Here is a 26,112-nt window from a genome sequence, read left to right as displayed (position 1 = left end):
TATAGTCCTATCAAAGGTAGAGCCGTGATGTCATCAGAGACAACTCCCTTGACCCTGAGGCTGGGCCAGGTAAACCTGAGGATCTAAACAAGAAAGAGAAAGCAAGCTTACCCAGAGTAGAGGTGGGAAATACGGAAACTCAGAGGAGAGATACTAATAAAGGATGTAAAGAGTGATCTAACCCTGATAGAACAACAATCAGAGATGAATTTTGGAACAAATCTCCACTTCTACTTTGCAGGCTCTGTCATTTCATTTTCACTTTTGGTCATGTGAAAATACTTCTGGTGTAGCAATCTGGATCAGTGATAGTGGTTGTAAAAATAGAAAGGATAGAAAAAGTAAATAATGACAATTTTAAGGAAAATAAAGTTGCCTACATGGTCGGATTAAATTGCATAATATTGTAACTGTTACAGGCGTATTCATGGAAATGGATCATAGGTTACAGATGCCTAATCAACAGGTTATTGATCAATAATTGCAAATCTATCAGTGTGAAACATACAAAGTATGAAGCTTTTTCCCCTGCTCCATACTCAGACATCAATGATGCTTACTTCACTTCTCCGCTTGTATGTCTCCAAGGCAACCAAAGTCATATTTCCTGCAAACCTGTTTCTTTTCTGGTTTCCTTATCTCAGTGAGTAGCTTCATCAGCCATGAGTTACTTGTCCCTCTCCCACCTAGTTTTCAACCACAGTATCCAATCCATCACCAAGTCCTTCAGTCTTACCTCTTAAATCTATCTCACAGAGGTCAATTTCTCTCTGCCTCCACCACCACACTATTTCACCATTACCATCCTACACAACTACTACTCCAAAGGGCATCCACTCCATTTCTTGTCACATGCATTCTTCACACTGCACTCCTTCATTCAACAAATATCTTTGAGGGGCCTACTTTGTACTCTGACAATACTGTGTTGTACAAGGCGGGCCGATTCTCCATTCTCAAGGAACTTGTGGAGACAGGAGATAAACATCAGATAACCAAAAGGACTATGTGGAGTATTAAAATAGGGTGATAACCAGTGGTTGCCAGGGGTTAGGGGAGGGATGGGTATGCAGAACGCAGAGGATTTTTAGGGTAAGGAAAAAAAATAATAATAAAAAATAAATATAAATAAATAAATAAAATAGGGTGATATAACGGAGAACGGTTGAATGGCTATTCTAAATTGCATGCTCAAATACAAGAAATCAGTAGGAGTTTCAAGAAGAGGATGAGTTTTGAAGCAGGAAAGGAAAACAAGTCCACTGGGATGATGGTATCTGCTATCAAGTCATCCTCCCATGTAAGGAAAGTGTTTTAAATACTGGCCAAGATCAGAAAGAAGTTAAAATGTTCCTGAAGTTTCAATCTGGGTCTGTCTCCAAGCACCTCTGCTGAAATATAGTCCTTATTATCTATGTGAAAGCATCCAACTTTTTGTTAACTTTTCTGTACCTCTCGTCTACCGAGAATGTAAGCTCCATGAGCACAGCAGCCAAAACTGTGGTGCTCACTGAGGACTCCCCAGTGCCTAAGAACTGTGCCTGGCATATAGTTGGCATGCAAATAAGTATTTGCTGTATAAATTCACAAACTGGTGTGTGAAGTGTAGAAGGAAACAAACAACAACCAAATAAAGTGAGTGGGTTTGGGGGTTCAGGAAGTCTCCGCAGAGATGTCAAGGTCATTTACTTCAGCTCGAAAGGTTAACTGGGGTATAAAATCCCAGCCAGGTTTCTCAGCCTTGGATCCCCCGCACCACCTGCTCGCTCTCAAACTCACACACGTGCTCACAGCTACAAACCACTCCAACTCCCCGCTAGGAGGAGTCACACCTTCCGACCCAGACACCCTCCCACCCTCTCCCTATTTCTTCTTCCCTCCCCTCCCCGCCAGGTTCCGGAAGCCTTCGAATCGCAGTGCCCCCTGGGAACAGTAGTCTTCCGGTCCGAGCCTAGCGCGGTTTATCCATTTCCAGAACTACGCTTCCCAGAGAGCCTTGCGGCAGAGGGAGGCTCTATCACCTGACCAGAACGCTGGGCAGGCAATGGCGGCGCCCGTGCTGCGGTGGTGTTGTCCTGGAAGGCTTTGGGCTTTTGCGGGGATTGGCGGCGGTTCTCGCCATGGAAGAGGGGTTCCAGCTGGGTCCACGTCCAGCGGGAAAAGGGAACAGAGCTCAGTGGCTCAGCAGCCCCTCATCACAGCCCAGAAGCCGAGGAAAGGGTATACTATTTCATACCATACTGCCCGCTTAAGCGCGAAGTGGAACTGCGGGACTGGAGAGATGATGGCCACTACAGCCCATCCTTGAATTGTAGACGTTTTGGTGGGCGGGAGATGTTGGGCTATAAGTTGCAGCGCTGAAATCTAAATGAAAGCACGAAACTGGCCTTCTGTCAGACCCGACCCCACACATAAACCTGTCTGGGTAATTCGCGAGTGTAAAATAGCAAGTGTTTTCTTGACTCGAAAGCTGCACAGACAGAAGAGTGGATTTAGTTACCTTAACTAAGAGCATCAGTAGCGTGGTCGGTGACAGTAGAAGCGGGGTCTTATTTATCTATTTAGCTAACATTATTTAGCTGACATTTATTTAGCGCTGTTACGGGCCAGCAGTGTTGTAAAGGTAAAAAGGAGCCTTTACCCAGAAGCTCTGGTTGGCGGTGGCTTAATGTTTTAGTCAGAAAACACCACCTATCTGTGGAGGGGTTTCATATTGAACACGTGTGTGTAGACCTAGGAGGATGCAGCCAATACAAGAGATCTCTGGTTATGTAGAGAGTGTTGTTTATTTTTCTCAATGTCCTCTGAACGGCTGTTTATATTTCACTATATGAGACCTAAATAGTTTCTAAGTACAGAAACAAGGCATGTGTCTAATATTCAATTTTTCCTTTGAGATAGTTAAGTTGTCAAGAGGGAAAATATCCAGAAACACTGTTTCTGTTCTTTTCATAAATTAGGTTGTCTCACTGTGAATGGAAAGTATTTTTTCTCTCATGTAATGAAACTGCAGAAATACATTGAATAAGGTTTTAGTGAGTGCAGATTTCTGTTGAATTCTTCATTTAATTCTTCTTAGTTACAGGCTGTGCTTCCAAACTTTAAAAAGAAGTTCATCAGTACTATAGATATAGAACTTCACGTGTTGAAATGATTGAAAGAAAACCAAATACATGGAAACAAAAATTCCGATAATATAGAAAATTGGGGCAAGAGCAGGATAGGAACAGACAGAATATGGAGTATGTGTACACAAGGCGATCTGCAGATTGCCCAGGATACATGGGTTTAATAATAACCCATGGAATAAGCACACTTATAAGAACCTGGAGAGACGTGTGTATGGAATGTTCATACAGACCCAGCAGAGTAGGAGCGGCCAGATAAAAGATTATTGTAGTATTTAAATTGTATTATTGCAGCATCTTAGGTTTGGTAGCAGTCAAGTGTAAAACAAGCAAAGGAACTTGACACTAGATCTTTGGAATTTAAAGTAATTTGGGGAACCAGGAGAAAAAAAGCCACTTGCAATGGTTTAATGTTTTCCTTTGCACAAAATTCCCAGGAAGGGTATCATTTAGTGGTGATCTATTATATCTGTGTCACTCTGGTTACTTTACTTGCAAACTATTCTTAGAAAATGAATTCCAAGCATGACTGAGAATTTCCCTGCCTTTTTAAATAATGAGATGTGCAACTATTTATTTACCATTATTTCTCTAGTAGTAAAATCCTGATGTTTATGTTAATTCTAAAAACATTCACAAGATCAGCTTTCTTCATTTACCAGGTTATTAATTGACAAAAGGACACTTAATTTAGAAAATGCTGCTTTTTATTAAAGTCAGCCAAGCAGTTGCCACCTGATACCTATTTCTAAATTGTTTTCAGATGCCAAATTATTCCTGTTACCTTCTTGTTTGCACAGTGAACTCTGCCTATGCTATGTTGTAAATGAATTTTGCTTTGCCGGTCTCGTAGGTGTTCATTTTGCATTACTTTTGATTTAGTCACCAGTACAATATGACACATTTTTTAAAGTAGGATATAAAATTTTAATAAGTTAAAAACACAAATAGGAAATCAACATTTGTGGTTTAGGCTTGTAGAAATTCACAAACGGTGACAGACCTAACTACTTCTTAACCATTATATCTCCTCTTTAGTGAACGTGAATGGGCAGCTGTGGTAGGTTTGGAAATTCATGCCCAGATTGCCTCCAACTCCAAACTCTTCTCTGGATCTCAGGTCCACTTTGCAGCACCTCCCAATTCTTTGGTGTCTTTTTTTGATGCATCTCTGCCTGGAACTTTGCCGGTAAGGTTTTTATTTTATGCTGTTTTCATCACACAATATTCATGTTTTACTGATTATCACTTAGGAAATACTTGTTTAGAGAACTTTGCATGAAGTGGGATGGACTACATGTTTTCTAAAGACTCATCTCTATAATTCTCAGTCTGAACGTCATCCGTTTGTTCAGACATTCATTCACTCATGCTACACTCAGCTTAGAATGTCTACTAAATACCAGAGTGTCCAGTCTGTGCTATGAGCGATGATCCTTGCCTTTGAGGAGTTTAAAAACCAGTTGGGGGGATGTGTCTTATGCAGAGTACTGTGTAATTGCTCCTGTGGAGGTCACGGTTTGGTTTTGGAATCCCAAGCAGGGACACCTAATTCAGAAAGAGAAGGACTGTTGTGAGATATTGGGGAAGAGATATGATTGGTTAAGGAAGGGCTGTTGGAAGAGCAACAGCCTTCTGAGCTAGCTGAGTAGGCAGGTGGGAGCCAGGCAGATCCATGGAGGAGGAGGAGTCCTGTCAAAGGAAGCAGCATGTGTCATGTGATATTACAGTCTGCGGTCCATAATAATTGTGGTTTATGAAAACTTAGGAGTGGTCAGTAATGGAGAAAAACATCAACCACGTTTTGCTTTGAGTTAACTACTCATTTATCTGTTCCTTTTCACTGAAATTCAAGGAATGGCTGGGTCCACTATACTTCTCAGCAGGATTTTTAGCATATATTTTCATATCGATGGTTGAAGTTTTGAAGGAAAGGGTGGAAGGAACCATGTGAATGTGGCTTATAGCCTGTCCAGGACAACATAGTATCAACTGGGTGTGGGGTTTCCTGCCTCCCTGCCGGGAAGGGAATGTGGGGGGGGGGGGGGGGAAGGGGGAGGTTGTCCTGGGAATTCCATACTCTAACATTTAAATACAAGTGAGAGCTGGTTGAACTGAGCACTGGCAGGTGTGCAGGGGCAGAGGTTTACTTTTCCCAGAGTCACTGCTCAGAGTAGAAAGTCATAGGCAGTGCCTGCAACGTGCCTGTTGCACCCAGGGTTTTGGTTGTCCTGGGGCAGCGTCTCTGTCTTGGAACTTTTTCCTTACTTGTGCTTTTTGTCATGGAGGACTCCTATTCCTGTAAACCATATCTAGGGTCACCTTTGACTTGCTGTTGGGTCTTTCTGGGAGAAGACAAGCATAGGAGTGTCTGTCCTTCCCTTCCTCCCTCCCTCTGCCTTAGAGCATCTGTTTATGGAGAGATTGTTTTTGTTTGAGAAGAGACAAGTTTTCAGTTATAAATGTATGAATTCTTTTGGGGGCAGACACTCAAATATAGTAGAAATAAAGTAATATTTATTTCAACAAGTGACTGGAAAGCAATTCATCACACCACCTCTCCTTTCTTCCTTCTGAGCTCAGAACAATTTTTTTCCACATGTTGGAACTTTATCAAGAGACTAGATAACCCCTGAGTTCTTTTCAGGTTTCTCCAGTGGGGAGTGTAGTATCTAGCAAGGTATTTATGATATGTCACATTTAAAACATCTATTTGCAGATAAGCATGCTTTCTATAGTTGTAGCTAAAGGTGGTCAAATATTAGAGACAATTCAAAATAACTAAATGTCAACAGGCTTTGGAAGACTTCTTATTATTCCTCAAGAAGATGATACTTGCACAGTAATAAGCATATCAACATGACATTGAAGGCGTTTGGGACATTGAAGCATTGAGAGCTGGGCTCACATTCGTTAAATGACAATCAAAGGCTAGAAATCCAGTATCACTTGAGCTGAGGTTTATTTTTCCTCTTCAGAGCCCACCACACTCATTGTTTGAGCAGCCTAATGGCTTATTCTCTCAACAGAGCTCATCTGCCTCTTTTTCAGAAATGTTTCTGTCTTTAAAAGACCTAGTATGTGACCTATATTATGCCAAAACTAACAGAATAAAACGTCACTCCCACAGCACTTCAGAACCCTATACAGAGATTTTAAATATACTGAAACAGTGAGACAATTGGCCTTCTCTAAGCCTGTGGAGATGGTGTATTGATGCTCTGATATTTTGACTCTACATTTGGTTATTTTTGTACAAAAAATGATGACCGTTTTTCAGATACACTGATGAGAGAATAGAAGAAGGTAGCCAAAAGAATTTAGGTTATTGTGTCAAGTCTTTTTCTGTAGACCAAATTCATTTGCTCTGCTGGCCCATTAAAGAGAAAATATGATAAAGTGTGTCTTTCTGTAGGTATTTGATTCTCCCCCTCTCTTGATTGTGTCTTTATTCATTCGCTCAACTAACATTTGTCGGATGCTTCCCGTGCACTAGCCATCGTAGAAGCTCTAGTGATACGGATTTAAAGAAGGTAAAAGATGTGGGTCTTGTCCTCATGGATCTTGGACAAGTAAACGGGCAATTGCAGTACCTTTCAGTGAACATGTTGGTAGTGGAAATACAAGGTGCTCTAGGAGTCCATAAGAGGGGCATTCAACACAGATACAGGGAATTTGAAAAATTTGGCCAAATAGAAGTGAATGGGATGTACAAAGACCAGAAGAAAAACAAGACATGGCTTGCTCTAGGAACTGAAAGAAGTTCCATGCGTTGTAGCATAGACCTTGAATATGGCGTGGCAAGAGGTGAGGCCGGTGTGAAAAGCATAGTCTGTACCATGCAGCCCTGCTGAGGAGTGTGCATCCCATTGCAAAGAAATAGGAGGTTGTAAGAGTACAGGGTCAAAAACTCCAAGGGACGGAGTGTTTTGAGGAGCGAGTACATGGTGTCAAATTTACTGAGATTCAAGTAATGTGAGGACTGGGCAGTGGTCATTGGATCTATTAAGGGGCATATCCTTTGCAAGAATGGTGTCAGCAGAGCAGTGGAGGTAGAAGGGAGGTGGTAGATGATTGAGGAACTCAGGATGTTGAAGAAGAGGTGAGAGAGGGGGCAACTATTTTGAGAAGTTTGGCTCGGAGGGAAAAGAGAATGCAGTAGAGAATTCACTGGCAGTCCAATGGTTAGGACTTGGTGCTTTCACTGCTAGGACCCGGGTTCGATCCCTGGTTGGGGAACTAAGATCCCACATGCTGCGAGGCACAGCCAAAAAATAAATAAATAAGGAGAATTGGTTTAAAACAAACAAACAAAAAAAAGCCTCATCACCCTTAATGTTGGAGAAACTTGAGATTGTTTCAAAGTTGATGAGTTATAGTCAACGATAAGGTATTGTCCACTTAAAAATATGTTCAAAGGTTAGATCTCATGTTAAATGTTCTTACTGCAATAAAATTTAAAAAAATTTTTAATGCTGATGAGAAGGAGCCAATGATGAAGGGGCAGTTAAAGAGGCTTTTGATTAATGTGGCAAATTGAGCATATACATGTTAATCTGTCTTTCTCCCTCTACCCCAAAGAAACCCCACTGAAATGACAGCCAAAGAATTCAAAAGTTATAAACCTATGAGAGAATGAAAGAGACCAGAGTGCATGAGAGAAGGTAGATGGAGGAGGGCCTGACTTAGCAGAATGGAGTTAAATTTTAACCCAGGAAAGGGACAGAAAGCCTGCAGAAAGAGACACTAGTCAGAAATGAGACAGTGTGCCCTACGCAACCCCAGAAAGGGTCCAGATGTGACATCAGCAGGTACCGTGGAAGGCCAGTGGGAGGTGAAGACAAAGGGATTAATTCAGAGTCTGGATACAGAGCAGTTAGACCTGAGGTTCTCTCCTGCCCCTTGGTAGCTGCCCCACCCCCACAGGAATCTATAGTTTGGGGAGAAATTCAGCTGGTGACACACACCCCCTGGAGACCCTAGGCAGAGCAAGAGGCACTGGTATCAGACACTGTCTGTCCTCTGAACCCCACAGCCTGCCCAATCCTTTCCCTACCCTGCTTGAGGAGCTCATGTGACCTAGTGTGGCCATCTCTCCTCTTTCCTGCCTCCCTCAAGGAGGAATCCATAGGAACCTGTTTGGAGATTATATGTTCCCAGAGGGAAGAACTTCAGAACTTGACATTTAGGGGGATCTCAGTAAAAAAAGCTCCCTGGTCACCTCATTGATTGTCCTAGAATGAAGGCCACCCATCAACAAGCCCTAGATATGTACATAGAATGTTTAATCAGCATTTAGTACCTTACTTTAAAATATAAATTGGTAGCCCCAAATCACCAGACATTTGAAGAAATTCTCCAACATAGTGGACAGAGCCCAAAATAAAAAGAAAACTGAAAGAAATAAGATGTAACAGATAATGCACAGGGTAAAAGAATACTTAAAAAATTAACAGCTTTTGTAAGTATCCTCAGAGAGATAAGAGAAGGTAGCTGCACCCTTGAAACAAGAACATGATACCACCTTTTAAAAATAATCAGAACAGAAGCTCTTAGAAATTAAAATTAGGATGGAAAAGAAATCTGAAAGAGTCAGAAGATAAAATCAAGAAAATCATCTGGAAAGTGTAACACACACACAGTTAATTGGACAATAGGGAAAAAAATAAGAAAATTAGAGAATCAATCCAGGGCGTCCAACCTCTAATAGCAGTTCCAGAAGAGAGAAGAGAGAAAGTAGACAAGAAGAAACTATCAAACAAATGACACATTAATTTCCCAGAACTGAAGGACACGAGTCTCCAAATCAGAAGGGCCTGCCAGTGACCCAGTGCAAGGAATAAAAATAGCCTCCCATGTAGGCCCATCATCATGAAGTGTCGAAACAGAACGCTGGGGATAAAGATAAGATACTAGAACTTACAGAGAAGAAAACTCACAAGCAGAGGACTGGGAATCAGAAAGGCGTCAGACTTCTCAAAGTAGCACTTAAAGCTCAAAGATGATGGAATAGCACCTTTAAAAATCTTAGGGAAAAAAATCATTCTAACCTAGAATTCTGTATCTAGCACTATAAATCTAGTATAGCAGTAGGATAATTATGTTTTCCGACAGGCAGGTTCTCAAAATATTGTCTTTGCATTAAACAGGAACCTGCTGGAGTCATGGAAAGGTTCTGCATTGCTGGCTCTGCAGCAGGCCTAGAGGGCCTGGTGGGAGAGGAGGAGATGGCTCCAGAACCGAGAGGTTTCCAGAAAATAAAAGGGAGGTGGGGAGGGAACAGCTGGTGTCTGGTGCTTGTGTAGATAAGAGATTTTACATAGAAACTGGAGTCATTTTAATTTATGTTATTGAAGTATAGTTGATTTATAATGTGTTAATTTCTGCTATACAGCAACATGACTCAGGTATACGTATATATATTTTATATATATATACACATTGTTTTTCATTTTCTTTTTCATTATGGTTTATCACTGGATACTGAATATAGTTCCCTGTGCTGTACAGGAAGACCCCGTTGTGTATTCATTCTGTATATAATAGTTTGCATCTGCTAACCCCAAACTCCCAGTCCATGCCTCTTCCACCTTGCCCCACCTTGGCAACCACAAGTTTGTTCTCTATGTCTGTGAGTCTGAGAAACCAGAGTCTTTGAAAATAATAAGCAGTAGGCAATAAAAAAATAAAGCAAATGATAAAATGAAAAACCTGTCAAGTCCAGGAAGAAACAAAACATTCAAGAAAGGAAATGTAATCGAGTGTGCTTAACAGCTCAGTGGAGAGACATATTTACATAATAATAATAGAAACACCAACCACTCATGTAACAAAAATTGTGATATTATCGGGATATTGGCAAGTGAAAGGACTAAATTCTTATCTACCATAATTGGAAGTCGTGTCCTAAATTGATAAAGTAAGAAAAAATAATGTAAGAATACACTTCAGAAATATTTTTGGCCACAGGTTGGGGAGCCTCTTTTTCCTTTTCAGGCCCTAAGTTGATTGATTGATTTTTTTTTTTAATTGGCTGTTATTATTTCTTTTAGCTTTTTATTGTTTTAAATAAGGCAATGAGTGAAAGATTTAGAGCTCCCAAGAGACAGATGATTAGGCAGAAGGTTTTTCAACAAAGTTTTTAAAGTTTTTATATAAGGATAATATTAAGTAATAATCAGATATTACCTCTGCTGGTTTCTCAGCTTTCTATTGGTGAAATTTCTCTCTTTTTTGTTCCCCAAGTCCGAACAGTGACAGCATCCTACCTATCCCCCCACCTGTAACCTACTCTTAGGAAGAAAGTCTCATCCACATTCTAGGTCCTTCGCAGCCAAGTTCAAACATGTGGTGGGAGTCCCTGCTTCCCCATGGGTGGCATGACCTACTTACCTACCTACCACCCTGACTTTTCTATTTTAATGTCATTCAGGTCACCATGGGCTTGCACTTAGGGGCGGCTTATTTTGTTCTTGAATAGAAATGTGGTAAAGTAACAAGCACGGGTAAATTCTGTGGGACAGAATAAGATATAAAAGTATTGCAGAATATCTCACCTTGTAACGTAGATAAATTGTCTCTTGGGAATGGCACGGGCCAAGTCAGGTAGCTCCATATTCCAGAAACAAGAACATTGGGTCATTGGGACAGTTTGTCAAGTCTGTCATTTCCCCAGATTAAGGAAGGATTGTCACATGGCGGATAGCCAAAGAGCCTTGCCCAGAAAGTAATGGATTTTCCAAAGGTCCCCGGCACAGCATATTATTTAAAAAGAGGAAGATAAATACCAGACACAACAGCTCAAAGATCTGAAGGTGGTTCAGGACTGGTGGGGAGGGGGGCAGGAACTGCTGCTTTTTGTTATAAATTATTTCGAAGTACATGCCTCTAATATTTTGTTAAACAATTGAAAATTGGGTTTAAAGGAGTGACATATGGGGAGGGAAAATTATTGGTAGAATCAGGTTTATGGGAAAGCAGGAGCTGTCCCGGAGCACAGGGAGAAAGAGGTGCAGGGAGGGGGGGCCCCTCACCGCATGGCTAACGTAAACTTGTTGGGTTGGGTTGGGTTGTGAAGGTTGCAGAAGCTCCCATCTTATTTTTCCATCTGCAGCAAACACTGTGTCTTTCATCTCACTCTCCTCCTGGGTGCTCTTTCCTGCCTCTGTTAGTATGTCTTGGGTTCTGGGTCTGTAGATGATTCACTCTCTCAGCTTTTCTGCACCTCCTGTCATTTCTGTTTCTCCCTGGCTCTTGAATGACAGTATAGAATCCCAGGCTGACAGTTCTGTCCCCTCAGCACTTGGAAGACATGATTCTGTTGTCCTCAGGCATCTGTTACCGCCGATGAGAAGTGTGCATCCTTTGTAGGAAATCTGTGTTTCCTCTCTGATAGCTTTGGCCAGCTTATGTCCAGGTGTGGATTTGTTTTTATTTATCCTCAGTGGGGTTTCTCCACTTGAAGGCTCGCCCCTGCACTGTGGCGGCATCTCTGGAAGGAATTCGTGGTGACTCTGTTGGGGCCCGTTGGGCTTCACTGAGCAGAGAGTTTCTCCATTCGTTTATCGGCCCCCAGCTGTCACACCGCTTGGATGGTGTCACCCTTCAAGCCCCACACCCATGCCAGGAACAGGGCCAGGGGCTCTGATTTCTCAAGACTCTCTTTTCACCTGCGGCTTCAGGTGGGTGGCCTCCTCCGTATCAGCTCCTCGGTTGGTGGCCCAGGATTTTGTGGCTCCCAGCTCCCTGCCCCAGTGAAATCCCAGCCTTGACTCCAGCGCCATAGGTACTTGAAATTGCCAACATCTGGAGTCTCTTCAGCCTGGTTAACAACGATGATGTAGTCGAGTCAGTGTTAATTCACTGCGTGCTTTCTTTTCGTGTGTGAGCTTATTTTAACCTCGTAAACTCTATGAGGCAGTTCCGGTCATTATCCCAGTGAGAAAGTAAGTGGAGAAGTCAGATTCAAACCCAGTCGTCTGACTGCCAAGTCCATACTGTTAACCCGTTTGCTATTCTGCCTCTCGCAGTTATACCTCGGGGTGATGGGGGCCCTGGGAGGTTTCCTTTCCTGCTTTTGAGCGTGGCTGTATTTATGAATTTATATACGTATGCAGATGTCTGTGTATGTAAACATAATTCCTGTTCTCATCCGCCGCCTCCACCCCCACTCCCAGCTTGTCTGTACCGCCAGCGCTGTATCACGTAGGCTGCTGTCTTTACCAGTGGTTACAACTTCCCTCCCCCGCCCCATGCTGATTCGCGAACCTTCTGCTGAATGTTTCTTGGGACTACAGGCATTTTATCTTCTTATTTTACCTTTAGTTTGAGAATTATGTGGAATCCCATCATAAATCTTCAGACTGAAAAGGTCACTCAGCCTATTTTCCTGCTGGTAGGCAGGATTACAGCTAAACCAAGGACAGCATTCTTTGTTTTTATTAGCAGGCATTCAGCTTCGCTCATTACTTTGACCTAGTAAGACCCCCTCCACTGGTACAGAGTCTTCCTTAATTTATTAAATCATTATTTGTGTGTAGAATTACAGACAGAATCTTAGGTTATTTGCTTCAAGTCAGTTATTTCCTATTTATCAATGTCATTCCCGCTCTCTACTCATAATATTTTGTATGTGACATGGGAAGAAAAATAGGGAAAGAAATATATTTGTTTGCTAAAATGTCTTGAGATTTACAATTCAATGTATTTCATAATTTGCTAATGTTTCCATTAATGGCGAGATTTCAGCAAGGCATCAAGTTTGAAATTTATGCCTGTGCGGACCACATGCACGCGTGTACACACACACACACACACACACACACACACACACACACACTCTGTTATTTGAAGTGCTTGCCCCCTCCTGGTGTCCATCCCTGTGCAGCAGAAAGCAGAGTGAAGAGAAGAGAACGTTGTTGTCCTGCTGATGCCAGCTGGTGGGTGGCTTATCTGTCTGTGGCCAGGAGACACTTGCTGCTGCCGGTCAGGCTGAGCCATGTTCCATTAATCAGAAACTAGTGCCTCTAACACATTAATAAACAATACTGGTCGATTTCATTTGGAAAAAAAAAAAAGAAACTAGTAACTCTGCTCTTGTTTTGCTATTTTGAAAGCACTTACACATAACACAGAACCTCCTAGAAACTGTGACTATCTCTTGCTTCTAGAACTGGGGAAAGGATGTTAGAAGCTCTTTTCCCCACGTGTGTGCAAGAGTATTCTCCCCTTTTATCAAGATCAGCCTGTCTGAAAAAGCTTTGGGGGTTTTCCACATCAAAGATATTTGAGATTGGCTCTGGCAGCTATGGCATGAAAATGGGAACTGAGATATTGTTTACGCCATGTTACAGGATTTTTCTTTAATTCACAAGAGTGTTACTACTGTTAGCAAGCAAAAGGGGAACGAAGAGGGAAGGAAATCTGATGTGAATAAATCTGATGTGATGCCTGCCCTCTGGGGACTGACAAACAATGCAGTTACTGAGCTTTATGCCAGAGATTCCTTCCTGAACGTGTCTGCAGATCGCTCTGAAAGGGATCCTGCCCCTTTAAGAAATGATAATGTGAATGTTTTTGTAAAGTACTTTGAGATTATTTTTTAAATTTCTTAATGGCAGATTTATTTAAAGCTGGGTAAATCTGCAGTATTCTAGCTCTCTGAACATAGCAGATATTGGTAATAACTTTTGTTTTGAAGGACCTGATAGATTTAGAAATACTTAACTAGTTCTACAGAGCATTAGGCTGAAATGCTCTTCCAACGCTTAATTTTAAATGTAATTATATACAGTTTTTAACTTAAAACTTCTAAACGAAGTAGGAATTCAAGAAAACAGCATTAGGGAAAAGTGCTTAAATGTGTACATTTATAATCAGATCTATATTTGCCTCTCTGTCCATTCACACTTACATGATGGTTAGTTATTTGACCAAGAAGACAAAATGTGACATTTTTCTATTAAAATGTTTTTCCATTTCAATGATTTGCATTAGTGTAATCTGTAGAGCTTATAATTACAGTGTGTTCTCAGATGCTAATCTTGCTATTCTCTGAGCCACTGTTATGCTTTTCCCTCATGCCTCTGTAGAGTGGGGTGTTCCGGGGGTGCAGTGCTCTGCCCCGTGACCCTGGCTTCTATGAAAGAGGTATGTCTGTGACCTCATGCACACACACGTGGAGAGGCTCGCTTTCAGCTCTTACACTCTCTGATGGTCCCTGCTTGCTCTCTGACGTCATTAACTGGATGTCCCCTGTGGACTCGGGTAACTCATGACAGTGGTGGACCTTCACGTCCAGTAGGCAGCACAACCTCCCCTCCCCTTGGGGAAGCATTTAACTCCTTCCTGCCTCGGATTTTTTCCAGCGTTTGGTGGTTCTTGAAAGCCTCCCTCTTCACAACCATTCTCCCTTCCCCCACCCTCTGCCATTCTCACATGCAGTATTCCCCACGTGAAATCTGTGAATACTAGTGCTTCTACATTGTATCAGTATTTCACAGTTGATTGACTATCCTTTATGTATATTGTTTATGGGGATTTCTGTGTTTGATTATAAGGTTCTACTGATAAAAAGCAGTTCATGGAGCTTTCTCAGGTCACGTGACAGTATCTTGCACATAACATGTATATAACACTCTTAATAAATATTTCTCTGCATAATTGCAGGCACTTTTTTTTTTTTTTTATTCCTTTTATTTCTTTTTCTTCTCTGATTGCTGTGGCTAAAACTTCCAAAACTATGTTGAATGATAGTGGTGAGAGTGGACACCCTTGTCTTGTTCCTGTTCTTAGAGGGAATTCTTCCAGTTTTTCCCCATTGAGAATGATGTTGGCTTTTGGTTTCTCATATATGGCTTTTATTATGTTGAGGTAATTTCCTTCTATGCCCATTCTCTGAAGAGCTTTTATCATAAATGGATGTTGAACTTTGTCAAAAGCTTTTTCTGCATCTATTGAAATAATCATATGGTTTTTATCCTTCAATTTGTTGATATGATGGATCACGTTGATTGATTTGCGTATATTGAAGAATCCTTGCATCCCAGGGATAAACCCCACTTGATCATGGTGTATGATTTTTTTAATGTGCTGTTGGATTCTGTTAGCTAGTATTTTGTTGAGGATTTTTGCATCTATATTCATCAGTGATATTGGTCTGTAGTTTTCTTTTTTTGTGACATCTTTGCCTGGTTTTGGTATCAGGGTGATGGTGGCCTCGTAGAATGAGTTTGGGAGTGTTCCGCCTTCAATTGCAGGCACTTATGAGCGTATACATGAGTCCACAGGAAAGAATTTTCCAGGTAGCTAAAGCCCTTTTGATATGTTTTAACTTCTTTATGGGAATCTTTATAAAAAGCATTTTCTACTTTTCTGCTTTTATGTAAGGTGTATTGAGCATAAGCTAACCTTTTCTTGATTACTCAAGGTTATCAGTAATATATTGTTGTAATATAATGGTGCCTTCAAGGTCTACTGAGGTGTGTAAAATTATCGGATCCTACAGGAAATGGCTAAAGATAGCCATCCTTTTTAGGTTTCATATCACAGCCATTTTCCTTGTTATTGCAGTCATCTACCCCTCACCTCCTTCGTTAAACTCCTGTCAGTATGTTTGATTTTAGGAACCCCTTCTTGCTCATTTTTCACTTCTCAATTACTACTTCTGATCTGCTTCAGCCCAGAAAGCCAGGTGATCACATTTCTTAATGTAAATAAGAACAGACTCTGAGTAGAGACATGTCCTACAAAATCAACTGCATGAATGGTGTGAAGCTAGTTAGCTTCTCGTTGTTGTAAACAGTATGAGAATAGAGTAGGAAGATATCCTGGAAATCATTCAGTTTAGTCCTTTTAACTTAGATGAGAGAACTACTGTTGTGACTTGCCCAGCGGTCACTCAGTTCCTTCATGTCCCAGTCGGATTAGAACTCATGTTTCTGGTCTCAGTTTAATGCTTAGCTTCCAACCTCTGTTCTGCTGTAATTAATTGCTGGAAGTCTGATTTATGGTGGTACTGTTATTTTGCAGGTATGTGTATATTACAAAACATGAATACCATTAACAGGTATATATGTGATAATGTTGATAGATGTATATCCACATGCTTAAACACACACACAGGCGTTGACTGTTCAGCATTGACACTGGTTGTATGTGGTATTTATTACAGTGTCCACTAGGTGAGAGATCTAAATCTGGGGAGAGAGAAAAGAGGAAAAGAGCAGTGCTTCAAAAGAAGAAATGTGTGAAAGGAGGTCTAACCTAATAAGCTACTAGTTCAGTGCCCAGACACTGGATTTCTCCAGAGCCCTCCCTGCCAAGAGAGCAGCTCTGACTGTGGGCAGCTCCCAGCTGTACATTTCACTCTGCAAGTAGTAGCCATAATGGAATACTCTTTTAGAATCTTTTATCTATGCTTCAGTCTAGGCAATTTTCTCTCTCTTTTCTTCCAGTTCACAAATTCTCTCTTTGTTATGTATGCTCTGCTCTTTAATATATCCATTGAGTTTTTTTACTTCACTGAGAGTATCTTTCATTTATAGAAATTATTTTTCTCTTTTCAGTCTCTTCTGTCTTTTTGACAATATCTTGTTCCTTTTTCATGTATTCAGTTCTTCATTTCTTTAGTAATTTTAAATCTACTTATTTTACAGCCTGTGTTCAGAAATTCTGTTACCTGAGGTTCTTGGGCTGTCTTGTTCTGCTTGTTATGTGTCTGCTGATTGTGGCCAGTGGTAGAGGATCTTCTTGTGTATTTTGTAATTTTGGATTATGAAGTCATGTTTGACAGGACTTTATTTTTTTTAATGAACTTTTATTGAGATACAATTGACATACAATAAACTGCATATATTTAAAGTGTACAATTTGATATTTTTTTCTTATTAGTAATGTGTTTATGGAAATCCCAATCTCCCAGTTCATTCCTCCCAAACCTCCCCGCTCTCCCCACTTGGTGTCCATATGTTTGTTCTCTACATCTGTGTCTCTATTTCTGCCTTGTGAACTGGTTGATTTGTACCATTTTTCTGTTCCGCATGTATGTGTTAATATATGATATTTGTTTTTCTCTTTCTGACTCAGTTCACTCTCTATGACAGTCTCTAAGTCCATCCATGTCTCTACAAATGTCCCAATTTCATTCCTTTTTATAGCTGAGTAATATTCCATTGTATATATGTACCACATCTTTTTTATCCATTCATCTGTTGATGGACATTTAGGTTGCTTCCATGTCCTGGCTATTGTAAATAGTGCTGCAGTGAACATTGGGGTGCATGTGTCTTTTTGAATTATGGTGTTCTCTGGGAATATGCCCAGTAGTGGGATTGCTGGGTCATATGGTAACTCTGTTTTTAGTTTTTCAAGGAACCTCCATACTGTTCTCCATAGTGGCTGTATCAATTTACATTCCCACCAACAGTGCAAGAGTGTTCCCTTTTCTCCACATCCTCTCCAGCATTTACTGTTTGTAGATTTTCTGATGATGCCCATTCTAACCAGTGTGAGGTGATACCTCATTGTAGTTTTGATGTGCATTTCTCTAATAATTAGTGATGTTGAGCAGCTTTTCATGTGCCTCTTGGCCATCCATATGTCTTCTTTGGAGAAATGCCTATTTATGTCTTCTGCCCATTTTTTGATTGGGTTGATTTTTTTTTTTTTTTTATTTTATTTTTTTGGGGGTACACCAGGTTCAATCAACTGTTTTTATACACATATCCCCATATTCCCTCCCTTCCTTGACGCCCCCCCCCCCTCGATTCCCCCCCCCCCCCGCCCCAGTCCTCTAAGGCATCTTCCATCCTCGAGTTGGACTCCCTTTGTTATACAACAACTTCCCACTGACTATTTTACAGTTGGTAGTATATATATGTCTGTGCTACTCTCTCGCTTCTTCTCAGTTTCCCCTTCACCCCCCGCCCCCTCCCATACCTCGAGTTCTCCAGTCCATTCTCTGTATCTGCTTCCCTGTTCTTGTCACTGAGTTCATCAGTACCATTTTTAGATTCCGTATATGTGAGTTAGCATACAATATTTGTCTTTCTCTTTCTGACTTACTTCACTCTGTATGACAGATTGTAGTTCTATCCACCTCATTACATATAGCTCCATCTCATCCCTTTTTATAGCTGAGTAATATTCCATTGTATATATATGCCACATCTTCTGTATCCATTCATTTGTTGATGGGCATTTAGGTTGCTTCCATGTCCTGGCTATTGTAAAGAGTGCTGCAATAAACATTATGGTACAAGTTTCTTTTGGGATTATGGTTTTCTTTGGGTATATGCCCAGGAGTGGGATTACTGGATCATATGGAAGTTCTATTTGTAGTTTTTTAAGGAACCTCCAAATTGTTTTCCATAGTGGCTGTACCAACTTACAGTCCCACCAACAGTGCAGGAGAGTTCCCTTTTCTCCACACCCTCTCCAACATTTGTTGTTTCCAGACTTTGTGATGATGGCCATTCTGATTGGTGTGAGGTGATACCTCATTGTGGCTTTGACTTGCATTTCTCTGATGATGAGTGATGTTGAGCATCTTTTCATGTGTTTGTTGGCCATCTGTATGTCTTCTTTGGAGAAATGTCTATTTAGGTCTTCTGCCCATTTTTTGATTGGGTTGATTTTTTGATATTGAGATGACAGGACTTTATATTAGTGGGAATCTTCTAGCTGGGTTGAGAGCGAGTCTATCCAAAGAGCTTTTGCTTTAGCTTTTGCCAGACAGCACAGGTCTAAAGCAGGGCCATTTTTCGTTTCTCTCTTAGCTTGGGGGTTCCTAGACCACAGAGTTAGTAAATTTGAACCTCAGGTTCACCTGAGGGCAGGTTGTGACAATTAATTCTTAGGACAGACTGTTTTATTTTGTTTTAACCTAAGTCTGGGCTGAGACTTTACTAAGATTGAAACTTTACAGGTGGGAACAGAGGGTATGACCATGTAGCTGGTACTGCAGCCCAGGCTGTGAAGGTGGGCGACTCAGACTCCAAATGGGGCAGGAAAGGCATCTTTATGTTTCTCTCTGGCTTCCTTTCCTCTGCCATTGAGATATCCTTCCCTTCTGATTGCAGTTGAGGCTGAGATCTGTACAGCAACCAGCTCGTCTCATCTGTCCTCTTGTCACAGACACAGATCAGGTGATTGAACTCTTTGCAAATTTCCTCTAGTTGTGCAGGGATGTTCACTCTCACCCAGTGCCTTTAAAGGTTATCACTTTCCAAAAACAGTTCAGCCTTAATGAATTGTTCCCTCCACTTTTGTGTGAAAATGGTGATGCCATCTCGTTCCTCTCAAGAAACAACAGAAAGCAAGACAGAATTAAAAGGAACAGAGGGTTTTGGCAGAGGGAACCCACAAGGAAGCCGAGGGTTCATTTTCCCCTCCACCCCACCCTCAATGAACCCAAGGGACCTTGTCTGACCTTCTCCCCAGGTGACTCTCTCTGATGTGGCCACATGCTCCTTTCTGGGAAGGGAACATCTCCAGGCAGCACGCTCATCTCCCCAGAGATAAGTGCTTGTTCATTCCTGAGCAAGAAGGCTTCAGTATTGGGCTTAGAAAGGGCTTTTCTCCCATTTCCACATCCCATTATGCAGGTTTATTTTCCCCTCAAAATATGCCCTTGAATGAGACATTGAGTACAATAACACCGAGCCCTTGTTAGAGGAGATAGTGCTCTACTTAGAACTTAACTCTTTAAAATGAATTTGATACACTACTGCACCCACAAGTCTGTAATCCTAGAAAACGAGGTGGGAATTGTAGAAAAGAAACTACAAACACATTACCAAAGGTGCCCAGGAGTACGAAAGCTTAGAGGTCTTTTATCGATATGAATATACAGTAGTTAAAAAAAATTACCTAACAGTGTTCTGTGACACGGTTTTTGTCTCTGCCATTCAAGCATCTCATACAGGCTTTGTTCTGGTGATTTATACTAGAAGCCTATAATAAAAATGCAGCCTGAAATCATGCAGCTGGGTACCATTCATTTTTCTTCCACGGACAGTTCCAGAGCTTAAAAAAATTGCAGCAGACCTGTAAAAACTGTGCGCCCACAGGAAATGCATCTCCGGCAGCGGCAGCAGCCGGCTCTCTCAGGTTTCTTCTGCTCTGCGGAGTCATTGGTGAGGCTGTCGGGGTTTCTGGATTGGTTTAATGAGTACTAGAATAGTGTTTCCAGGAAGATGTTGTGTGGTTTTAGGGCGTCAGTAAAAAAAACACTCCCTTCCCCTCTTGAGTCGGAAACAATTGAGAAATTAGCATAGAATTCAGACAAATGGAGGTGAACCTACCAGCTTCATTACCGATAATAGCTTGATTGAAAAATGTAACGTGATGTATCCAAATGGCTTCTAGTACTTTCTGCCTCAGTTGAACTCAGCTCCCCCAAACCGCACTTGCAGAAAGCTTGTCACATGGTTGGAGTAGACCAGAATATACCATTGTGGTGGGGGTGCTGATCAGAAAGACCTCTGACAGTCTGTGTCCTGCTGATTTCTAGGAGCTGACCACGTGTGCTTGATTCCTTTTCAAAAAGTCACTCCTCTTTGAGGACAAAAAAATATAGAATAGAGGGCAGAATCCAGCCACATGGAAACCTGGGGGCAGGAAAATGGAGAATGCCCCGTTCTGCCCTTAAAACCCCGAGCCAGCTCTACTGTGTCTGCATTGCATCTGGGAGTAGATGTGAGATACTCTTTTTTTGGGTGGGTTCTGTGGAATTTTTTCTCTATACCACAGGAATATCCACCTGTCATCCAAGGCCATTGGGATGGGCCTTTCTCACTTGGCCATTTCTAGATGTATTTGCAGCTTTGTATTTAAGTTTAGGGGGAGGAGTTAGCTATTCCCTGCTCTACAGCCTCTTGGGGAATTTTTTTCCTTAGCTCTTTTAAAAATCTTGGCCAAGGTAGGAAGTCATTTGCCATTGGCATCCCCAATATGACAAGCGTAGGCTTGGTGATGCTGGCATAGTTAGTGTAGTCAGGCTGGGCCCCTCTGAAGAGCATCCTGTTACTCATGGTAGAGGGTTCTTGCTAGTGAGTCTTCCTGTTTCCCAGCCTTCCACTACTGGCTGCGTCCTTATAATAAGGCCCAGAGCTGGCGCAGGGAGAATAAGTGGGAATCAGAAAACATTGCTGTTCCCAGAAGCTTGAAAAGTACTCTATTCCACATTTTGATGCGTGAATCTCTTTTCCATCTTTGTCATGCTCTGCAGCTTTCTTAGGAGATGCAGACGGGCAGTAATATGTGAGCGTCAGTAGCATCTTAAATTGTCAGTGATGTTTGCGGACTCATAGGCCACTCCAGTGAGCAAGGTCAGAGGCTCCAGCCGCAGTTGATAGCAGAAGAAATTGAAGGCCTTTTGGACTTTCCCAAGGACACAAGGAGGTCAGGAGCCCAGTTAAAAATAGAAGTGAGAGTTGCCTGGTTCCCATTCTTAGCATAAAACACCAGACTGCATTCCCTTCTGCAGAATTTGCTAATTGTTCATTTCCAACAAAACACAACAGGGAATTTTTCTTTTACAGCTGGTTGTAAACATTTAAGATGCCTGTCATCACTCGCAACCTTTGTTTACTTATCACAGCTAGCTAGCTCTTTTTTTTTTTTTTTTGCTCTTTAAAATTTTATTTATTTATTTATTTATTTTTTAATTTTTTTGGGGGGTACACCAAGTTCAATCATCTGTTTTTATACACATATCCCCGTATTCCCTCCCTTCCTTGACTCCCCACCCCCCCCAGCTAGCTCTCTTATTGACGTATTTCGTGTTCTCTTCCATTTTTACTTCTGCGCAGAGAAGTTAATGTATATGGAAGCACTTAATAACTCTCAGATGGCATGTAAATGTTACTTGGTATTATTATGATACTCATATTCTTAACTTTGCACAGACAGTACTTCCATTTTACAGTGGCCAGGAGGGTTCCGCACTTAAAGTGGCACAGCTCACGGCAGCGTATGTGACAATCAATACAAAGTTCTCCATCATAGATGTATTTCAGAGAAGCACAAATTGCGAAATTACACATGGGTTTACATAGTGAGGCAACAGACTGGAAGCATTAACAGGAAATAAGATACCTATACAAGTTTGGGGGAAGCTAAAAGTATTTTTCAACCAGAAAAGATATAATTGGGGAAAATTCTTTTCCTACCAGGTAAAAGAACACATCTTTTTTTCATATTTTTGATTATAAATATGTTGTCTCTGTGCAGGATTTACCTACTTATATATAGATGGTATAGAACTCGCTGTTAACAGATCTTTTGCAGGTAAAATAAAATACTTACCAGTCCTACAAGTGTTGTTCTATACTTCGTTATCTACACGAGGAACTGAATATGTTCTGTCATTTAAATATGGCATAGGGAAGTTCAGGTAGACATAGTACACAGAATATTTTCTTTTCTACACTGATTTTCAGCAACACTGAATGGGAACTTCTGTTACACGTTTATGGTGTACAAGTTAGCATCAGTTTAAATAGCTCCAGCCTCCTCTAGGCTCTCTCCCCAACTTAAGGCTTCCAACAAATCTCCCCATCCTCTGAGGGAGGAGAATCATCTACTCCCTTCTCCCTCTCCCAAACTTTTTATTTTGAAAGAATTGAAACTTTAGACAAGTTGAAAGAATAGTACTTTCAGCATCCATCCTGCACCCGGCTTGTTTTTTTCCCCTTTGGTTGGGCCATTTGAGAGTGAGTTGCAGACATCATGGCCCTTCATGCCCAAATATTTCAGCATCTGTCTCCTAGGAACAAAAACATGCTCTTATTGATTGCTGTGTAATTATCACACGCAAGAAAGCTAACCTGGTTACAATACTGTTATCCAATTCATAGTCACGTTTCCACAGTCATCTCAGTATTATCCTTTGTGTTCTCTCCCCAGCCCAGGATCCAGTCAGAGATCACACATTGCATTTAGTTGTCATGACTCTTTAGTCTCATTTTTCCTTTCTCTTTTTCCTTTCCCTTTCTTTGTCTCTTTCCCCATTCTCTCTTCCTTCCTTCCTCCTTCTTTCCCTTCTTTTCCTTTCATGTCATTGACATCGTTTTAGAGTCCAGGTCAGTTCTTCTATTATCTACTCCTGAAGCACATATTACTAAAGGTATAGGGGATTTGCCCTGTGAAGTTTTGGCTTTTTTCTTTCTCTTTATCCTTTTAGTCTCCATGATTTCATGGCTTGCCATGAAGCTTCTAACAAGATGCTGTATACCTACTGGATGCGTAAAATTCAGGATGGTTTTTTTTCTTCCTGAAAATCTGTGTCCTGATAGACTCTTCCAAAGGCTCACTACTCGGGGCATTCCTGGGACTGATGAACAGAGCTAGTGCACTTTCAATAGCATGACCTATGTCTCTAAGAATTGCTTTTGATATTCACAGGTCTTGTTCCACCCGATTCCCTGTCCATCCCGATAGCGGATACCTAGCTAGCATTTCTTAGAATTCGGTTGGTTCAAGCTAGTTGCTTTCTCAGCAATAGTCAAAGCTTTCAACTAAATGCTAATTTTTTATGTAAAGGTAAAAGTAGATCCCTTTTTGGGTCATTAGAGCTTTTCACTCATGAAATTAGTTTCTTATCACTATCACTGATTACTCTTAAGGTTTCAGTAATAGGAAAAAGTTTGTCATTCCATTGACTCTCTTTAGGTTTGGGGAGTAAATATGAGGATAGGTTAGAAAAGATGTGGCAGAGTCCATATGGGGGCGTTGATCTAAAATGAATGGATTTGTGTGCTTTAGCCTTTTTAATGTTAATATACTTTTCTTGAAAGCTATAAACAAGAGAAGGACAAATATTCAGAGTTAAAGCTAGGGGGAAATTTTCCTCCATTAACGATCCTGGCCTGATCCCAAAGTTTTATTCAAGAAGGACAGTTGTTTTTTTCCCCTGAACAAACTGTATTTTTTTTAGTGACATATAGTTGATTTACAATGTTGTGTTAATTTCTGCCGTACAGCGTAGTGATTCAGTTATATATACATTTTTTTACATTCTTTTCTATTATGGTTTATCATAGGATATCAAGTATAGATCTCTGGGCTATACAGTAGGACCTTGTTGTTTATCCATCTTATATATAATAGTTTGCATCTGCTAACCCCAAACTCCCAGTCCATCCCTCCTCTACCCCCACCCCCTTGGCAAACACAAGTCTGTTTTCTGTGTCTGGGGGCCTGCTTCTGTTTCAGAGATAAGTTCATTTGTGTCATATTTTAGGTTGAACGTGTAAGTGATATCACATAGTCTGTGTCCTTCTCTTTTTGACTTACTTGACTTAGTATGATAATCTCTAGGCCCATCCATGTTGCTTAAGGACAGTGATTTTTTAAAAATTAATTAGTTAATTTATTTAGCCTGCGTTGAGTCTTCATTACTGTGCGCGGGCTTTCTCTAGTTGCAGTGAGTGAGGGCTATTCTTTGTTGTGGTGCACAGGCTTCTCATTGCAGTGGCTTCTCTTGTTGCAGAGCATGGGCTCTAGGGGCACAGGCTCAGTCATTGTGACTTGCAGGCTGTAGAGTGCAGGCTCAGTAGTTGTGGCACACGGGCTTAGTTGCTCTGAGGCATGTGGAATCTTCCCAGATCAGGGATCAAACTCATGTCCCCTGCATTGGCAGGCAGATTCTACACCACCAGGGAAGTCCTGACAGTGATTTTTTAAAACATGATTCCCATGTCTACTTCATGCCTTCATACCTCTCATCTCCACAGATTGTCTTTGTACTCAAAAGTAGCTGCTATCTTAGAAGACAGAAAGTCACAGATGGAGGGGGGCGGGGGGGGGGGCAGGACAGCAACGAGACAGTGGTAAAAATTGACTCAATTACCTGGTGTATAACTGTTCAGCTTCTCAGTGGTAGTTTCTTTCAGTTAAGAGTGGGAGCTTTTTCTAGCCACAGGCAAGCATACAATTTATCCAAGAAAATTTTGCTTCACGATAAAACAGAGAAAATGAAGTCATATAAGCTTCCTGAGACGTTAAGAAATATGGTCTCTCTTCCTCTGCAGATAACACACTAATTATCACAAAAGGTGTTGGTTATCATTTAAGGGGGAAATATTATGTTGACATAGTACATAATTTCAGCATCTGTTGTGCCTTACTTTGGATTGTAAATCCAGACTAATGGATCTGTGGAACTGCTTAGACCTTTTCTTATTAGATTCCCTTTCCTCTTAGAAGAGCTTGCATATAAAAGATTCAGTTGATTTGGGCATTTTGCATTTAATAACACTTCTATTCTGAAACTAGTATTTACTAAATGTCTTCCATATGATGAGTAATTTAACTCACCAAACAATCCTGCAAAATAGCTCTTTTGTGCCCTCACAGATAAGGAAACTGAGGCTGAGAGGGGTTCGGTGATTTGTGCAAGGTCACAGCTGATAAGTAGAGAGAAGATTTAGGCTCAGGTCTTTCTGACTCAGTTTTGCCCCAGTTTGTCAATCAGTAAATGTCTTCTTGAGATTAGGTTCATTGCCAACCTAGTAACATTGGGAGTGTTGTGGGAACAAGGAACGGAGACCAGTTAACCTGCCCGCCCATTCTTGTTTTTCACTGGCTGCCAGCCATTCTCCAACCTTCCCCTCCAACCTGGCTCACCGACCAAGTCTGAGGCTCCACAAATGAACACTGCAGTAGCTGGTTTGGCCTCCCGTCCCAAAGTGAAGTCCAGGCAAACCCAGCTGTGTCCCGTGAGAACTCTTTTTCCCTAGGCTAGAGGCAGACCTAGAGCTTTCCCTCCTTTTTCCTGCGAGCTCAGAGGTATTCCACTAGTATTCCAGTGGTCCACGGAAAAGCGAGAGAGATTGCTGCAGTATCAAAGGCCAAGCTGGTCTGGGCTGCCCTCTTCAGCCCCTCCTGGTGGTGAGTGAGGGCACTAGCCCTGGGCCACCCGACCTGCCGGGGAGGCGGGGGCAAGAGGAGAATGGAATCCCAAGTGAGGAGAGCGGGCCTT

General features: G+C 41.4%; 1 protein-coding gene across 1 annotated transcript in view; it reads left to right on the top strand.

Moving 5' to 3' along the window:
- The first annotated feature begins 2,029 nt into the window (after positions 1–2,029).
- GATB (glutamyl-tRNA amidotransferase subunit B) overlaps positions 2,030–26,112 on the top strand; it is an 81,924-nt gene continuing 57,841 nt past the window's right edge. Inside the window, exons 1-2 of the mRNA XM_057726602.1 lie at positions 2,030–2,220; positions 4,167–4,317. Coding sequence (XP_057582585.1) covers positions 2,045–2,220; positions 4,167–4,317 — 327 coding nt within the window. The 5' untranslated portion in view covers positions 2,030–2,044. The remainder of the gene's footprint in view (positions 2,221–4,166; positions 4,318–26,112) is intronic.

This window comes from Hippopotamus amphibius, chromosome 3 (genome assembly GCF_030028045.1).
Source record: "Hippopotamus amphibius kiboko isolate mHipAmp2 chromosome 3, mHipAmp2.hap2, whole genome shotgun sequence".
NCBI lineage: Eukaryota > Metazoa > Chordata > Mammalia > Artiodactyla > Hippopotamidae > Hippopotamus > Hippopotamus amphibius.
This window is presented reverse-complemented; position numbering and strand designations above follow the sequence as displayed.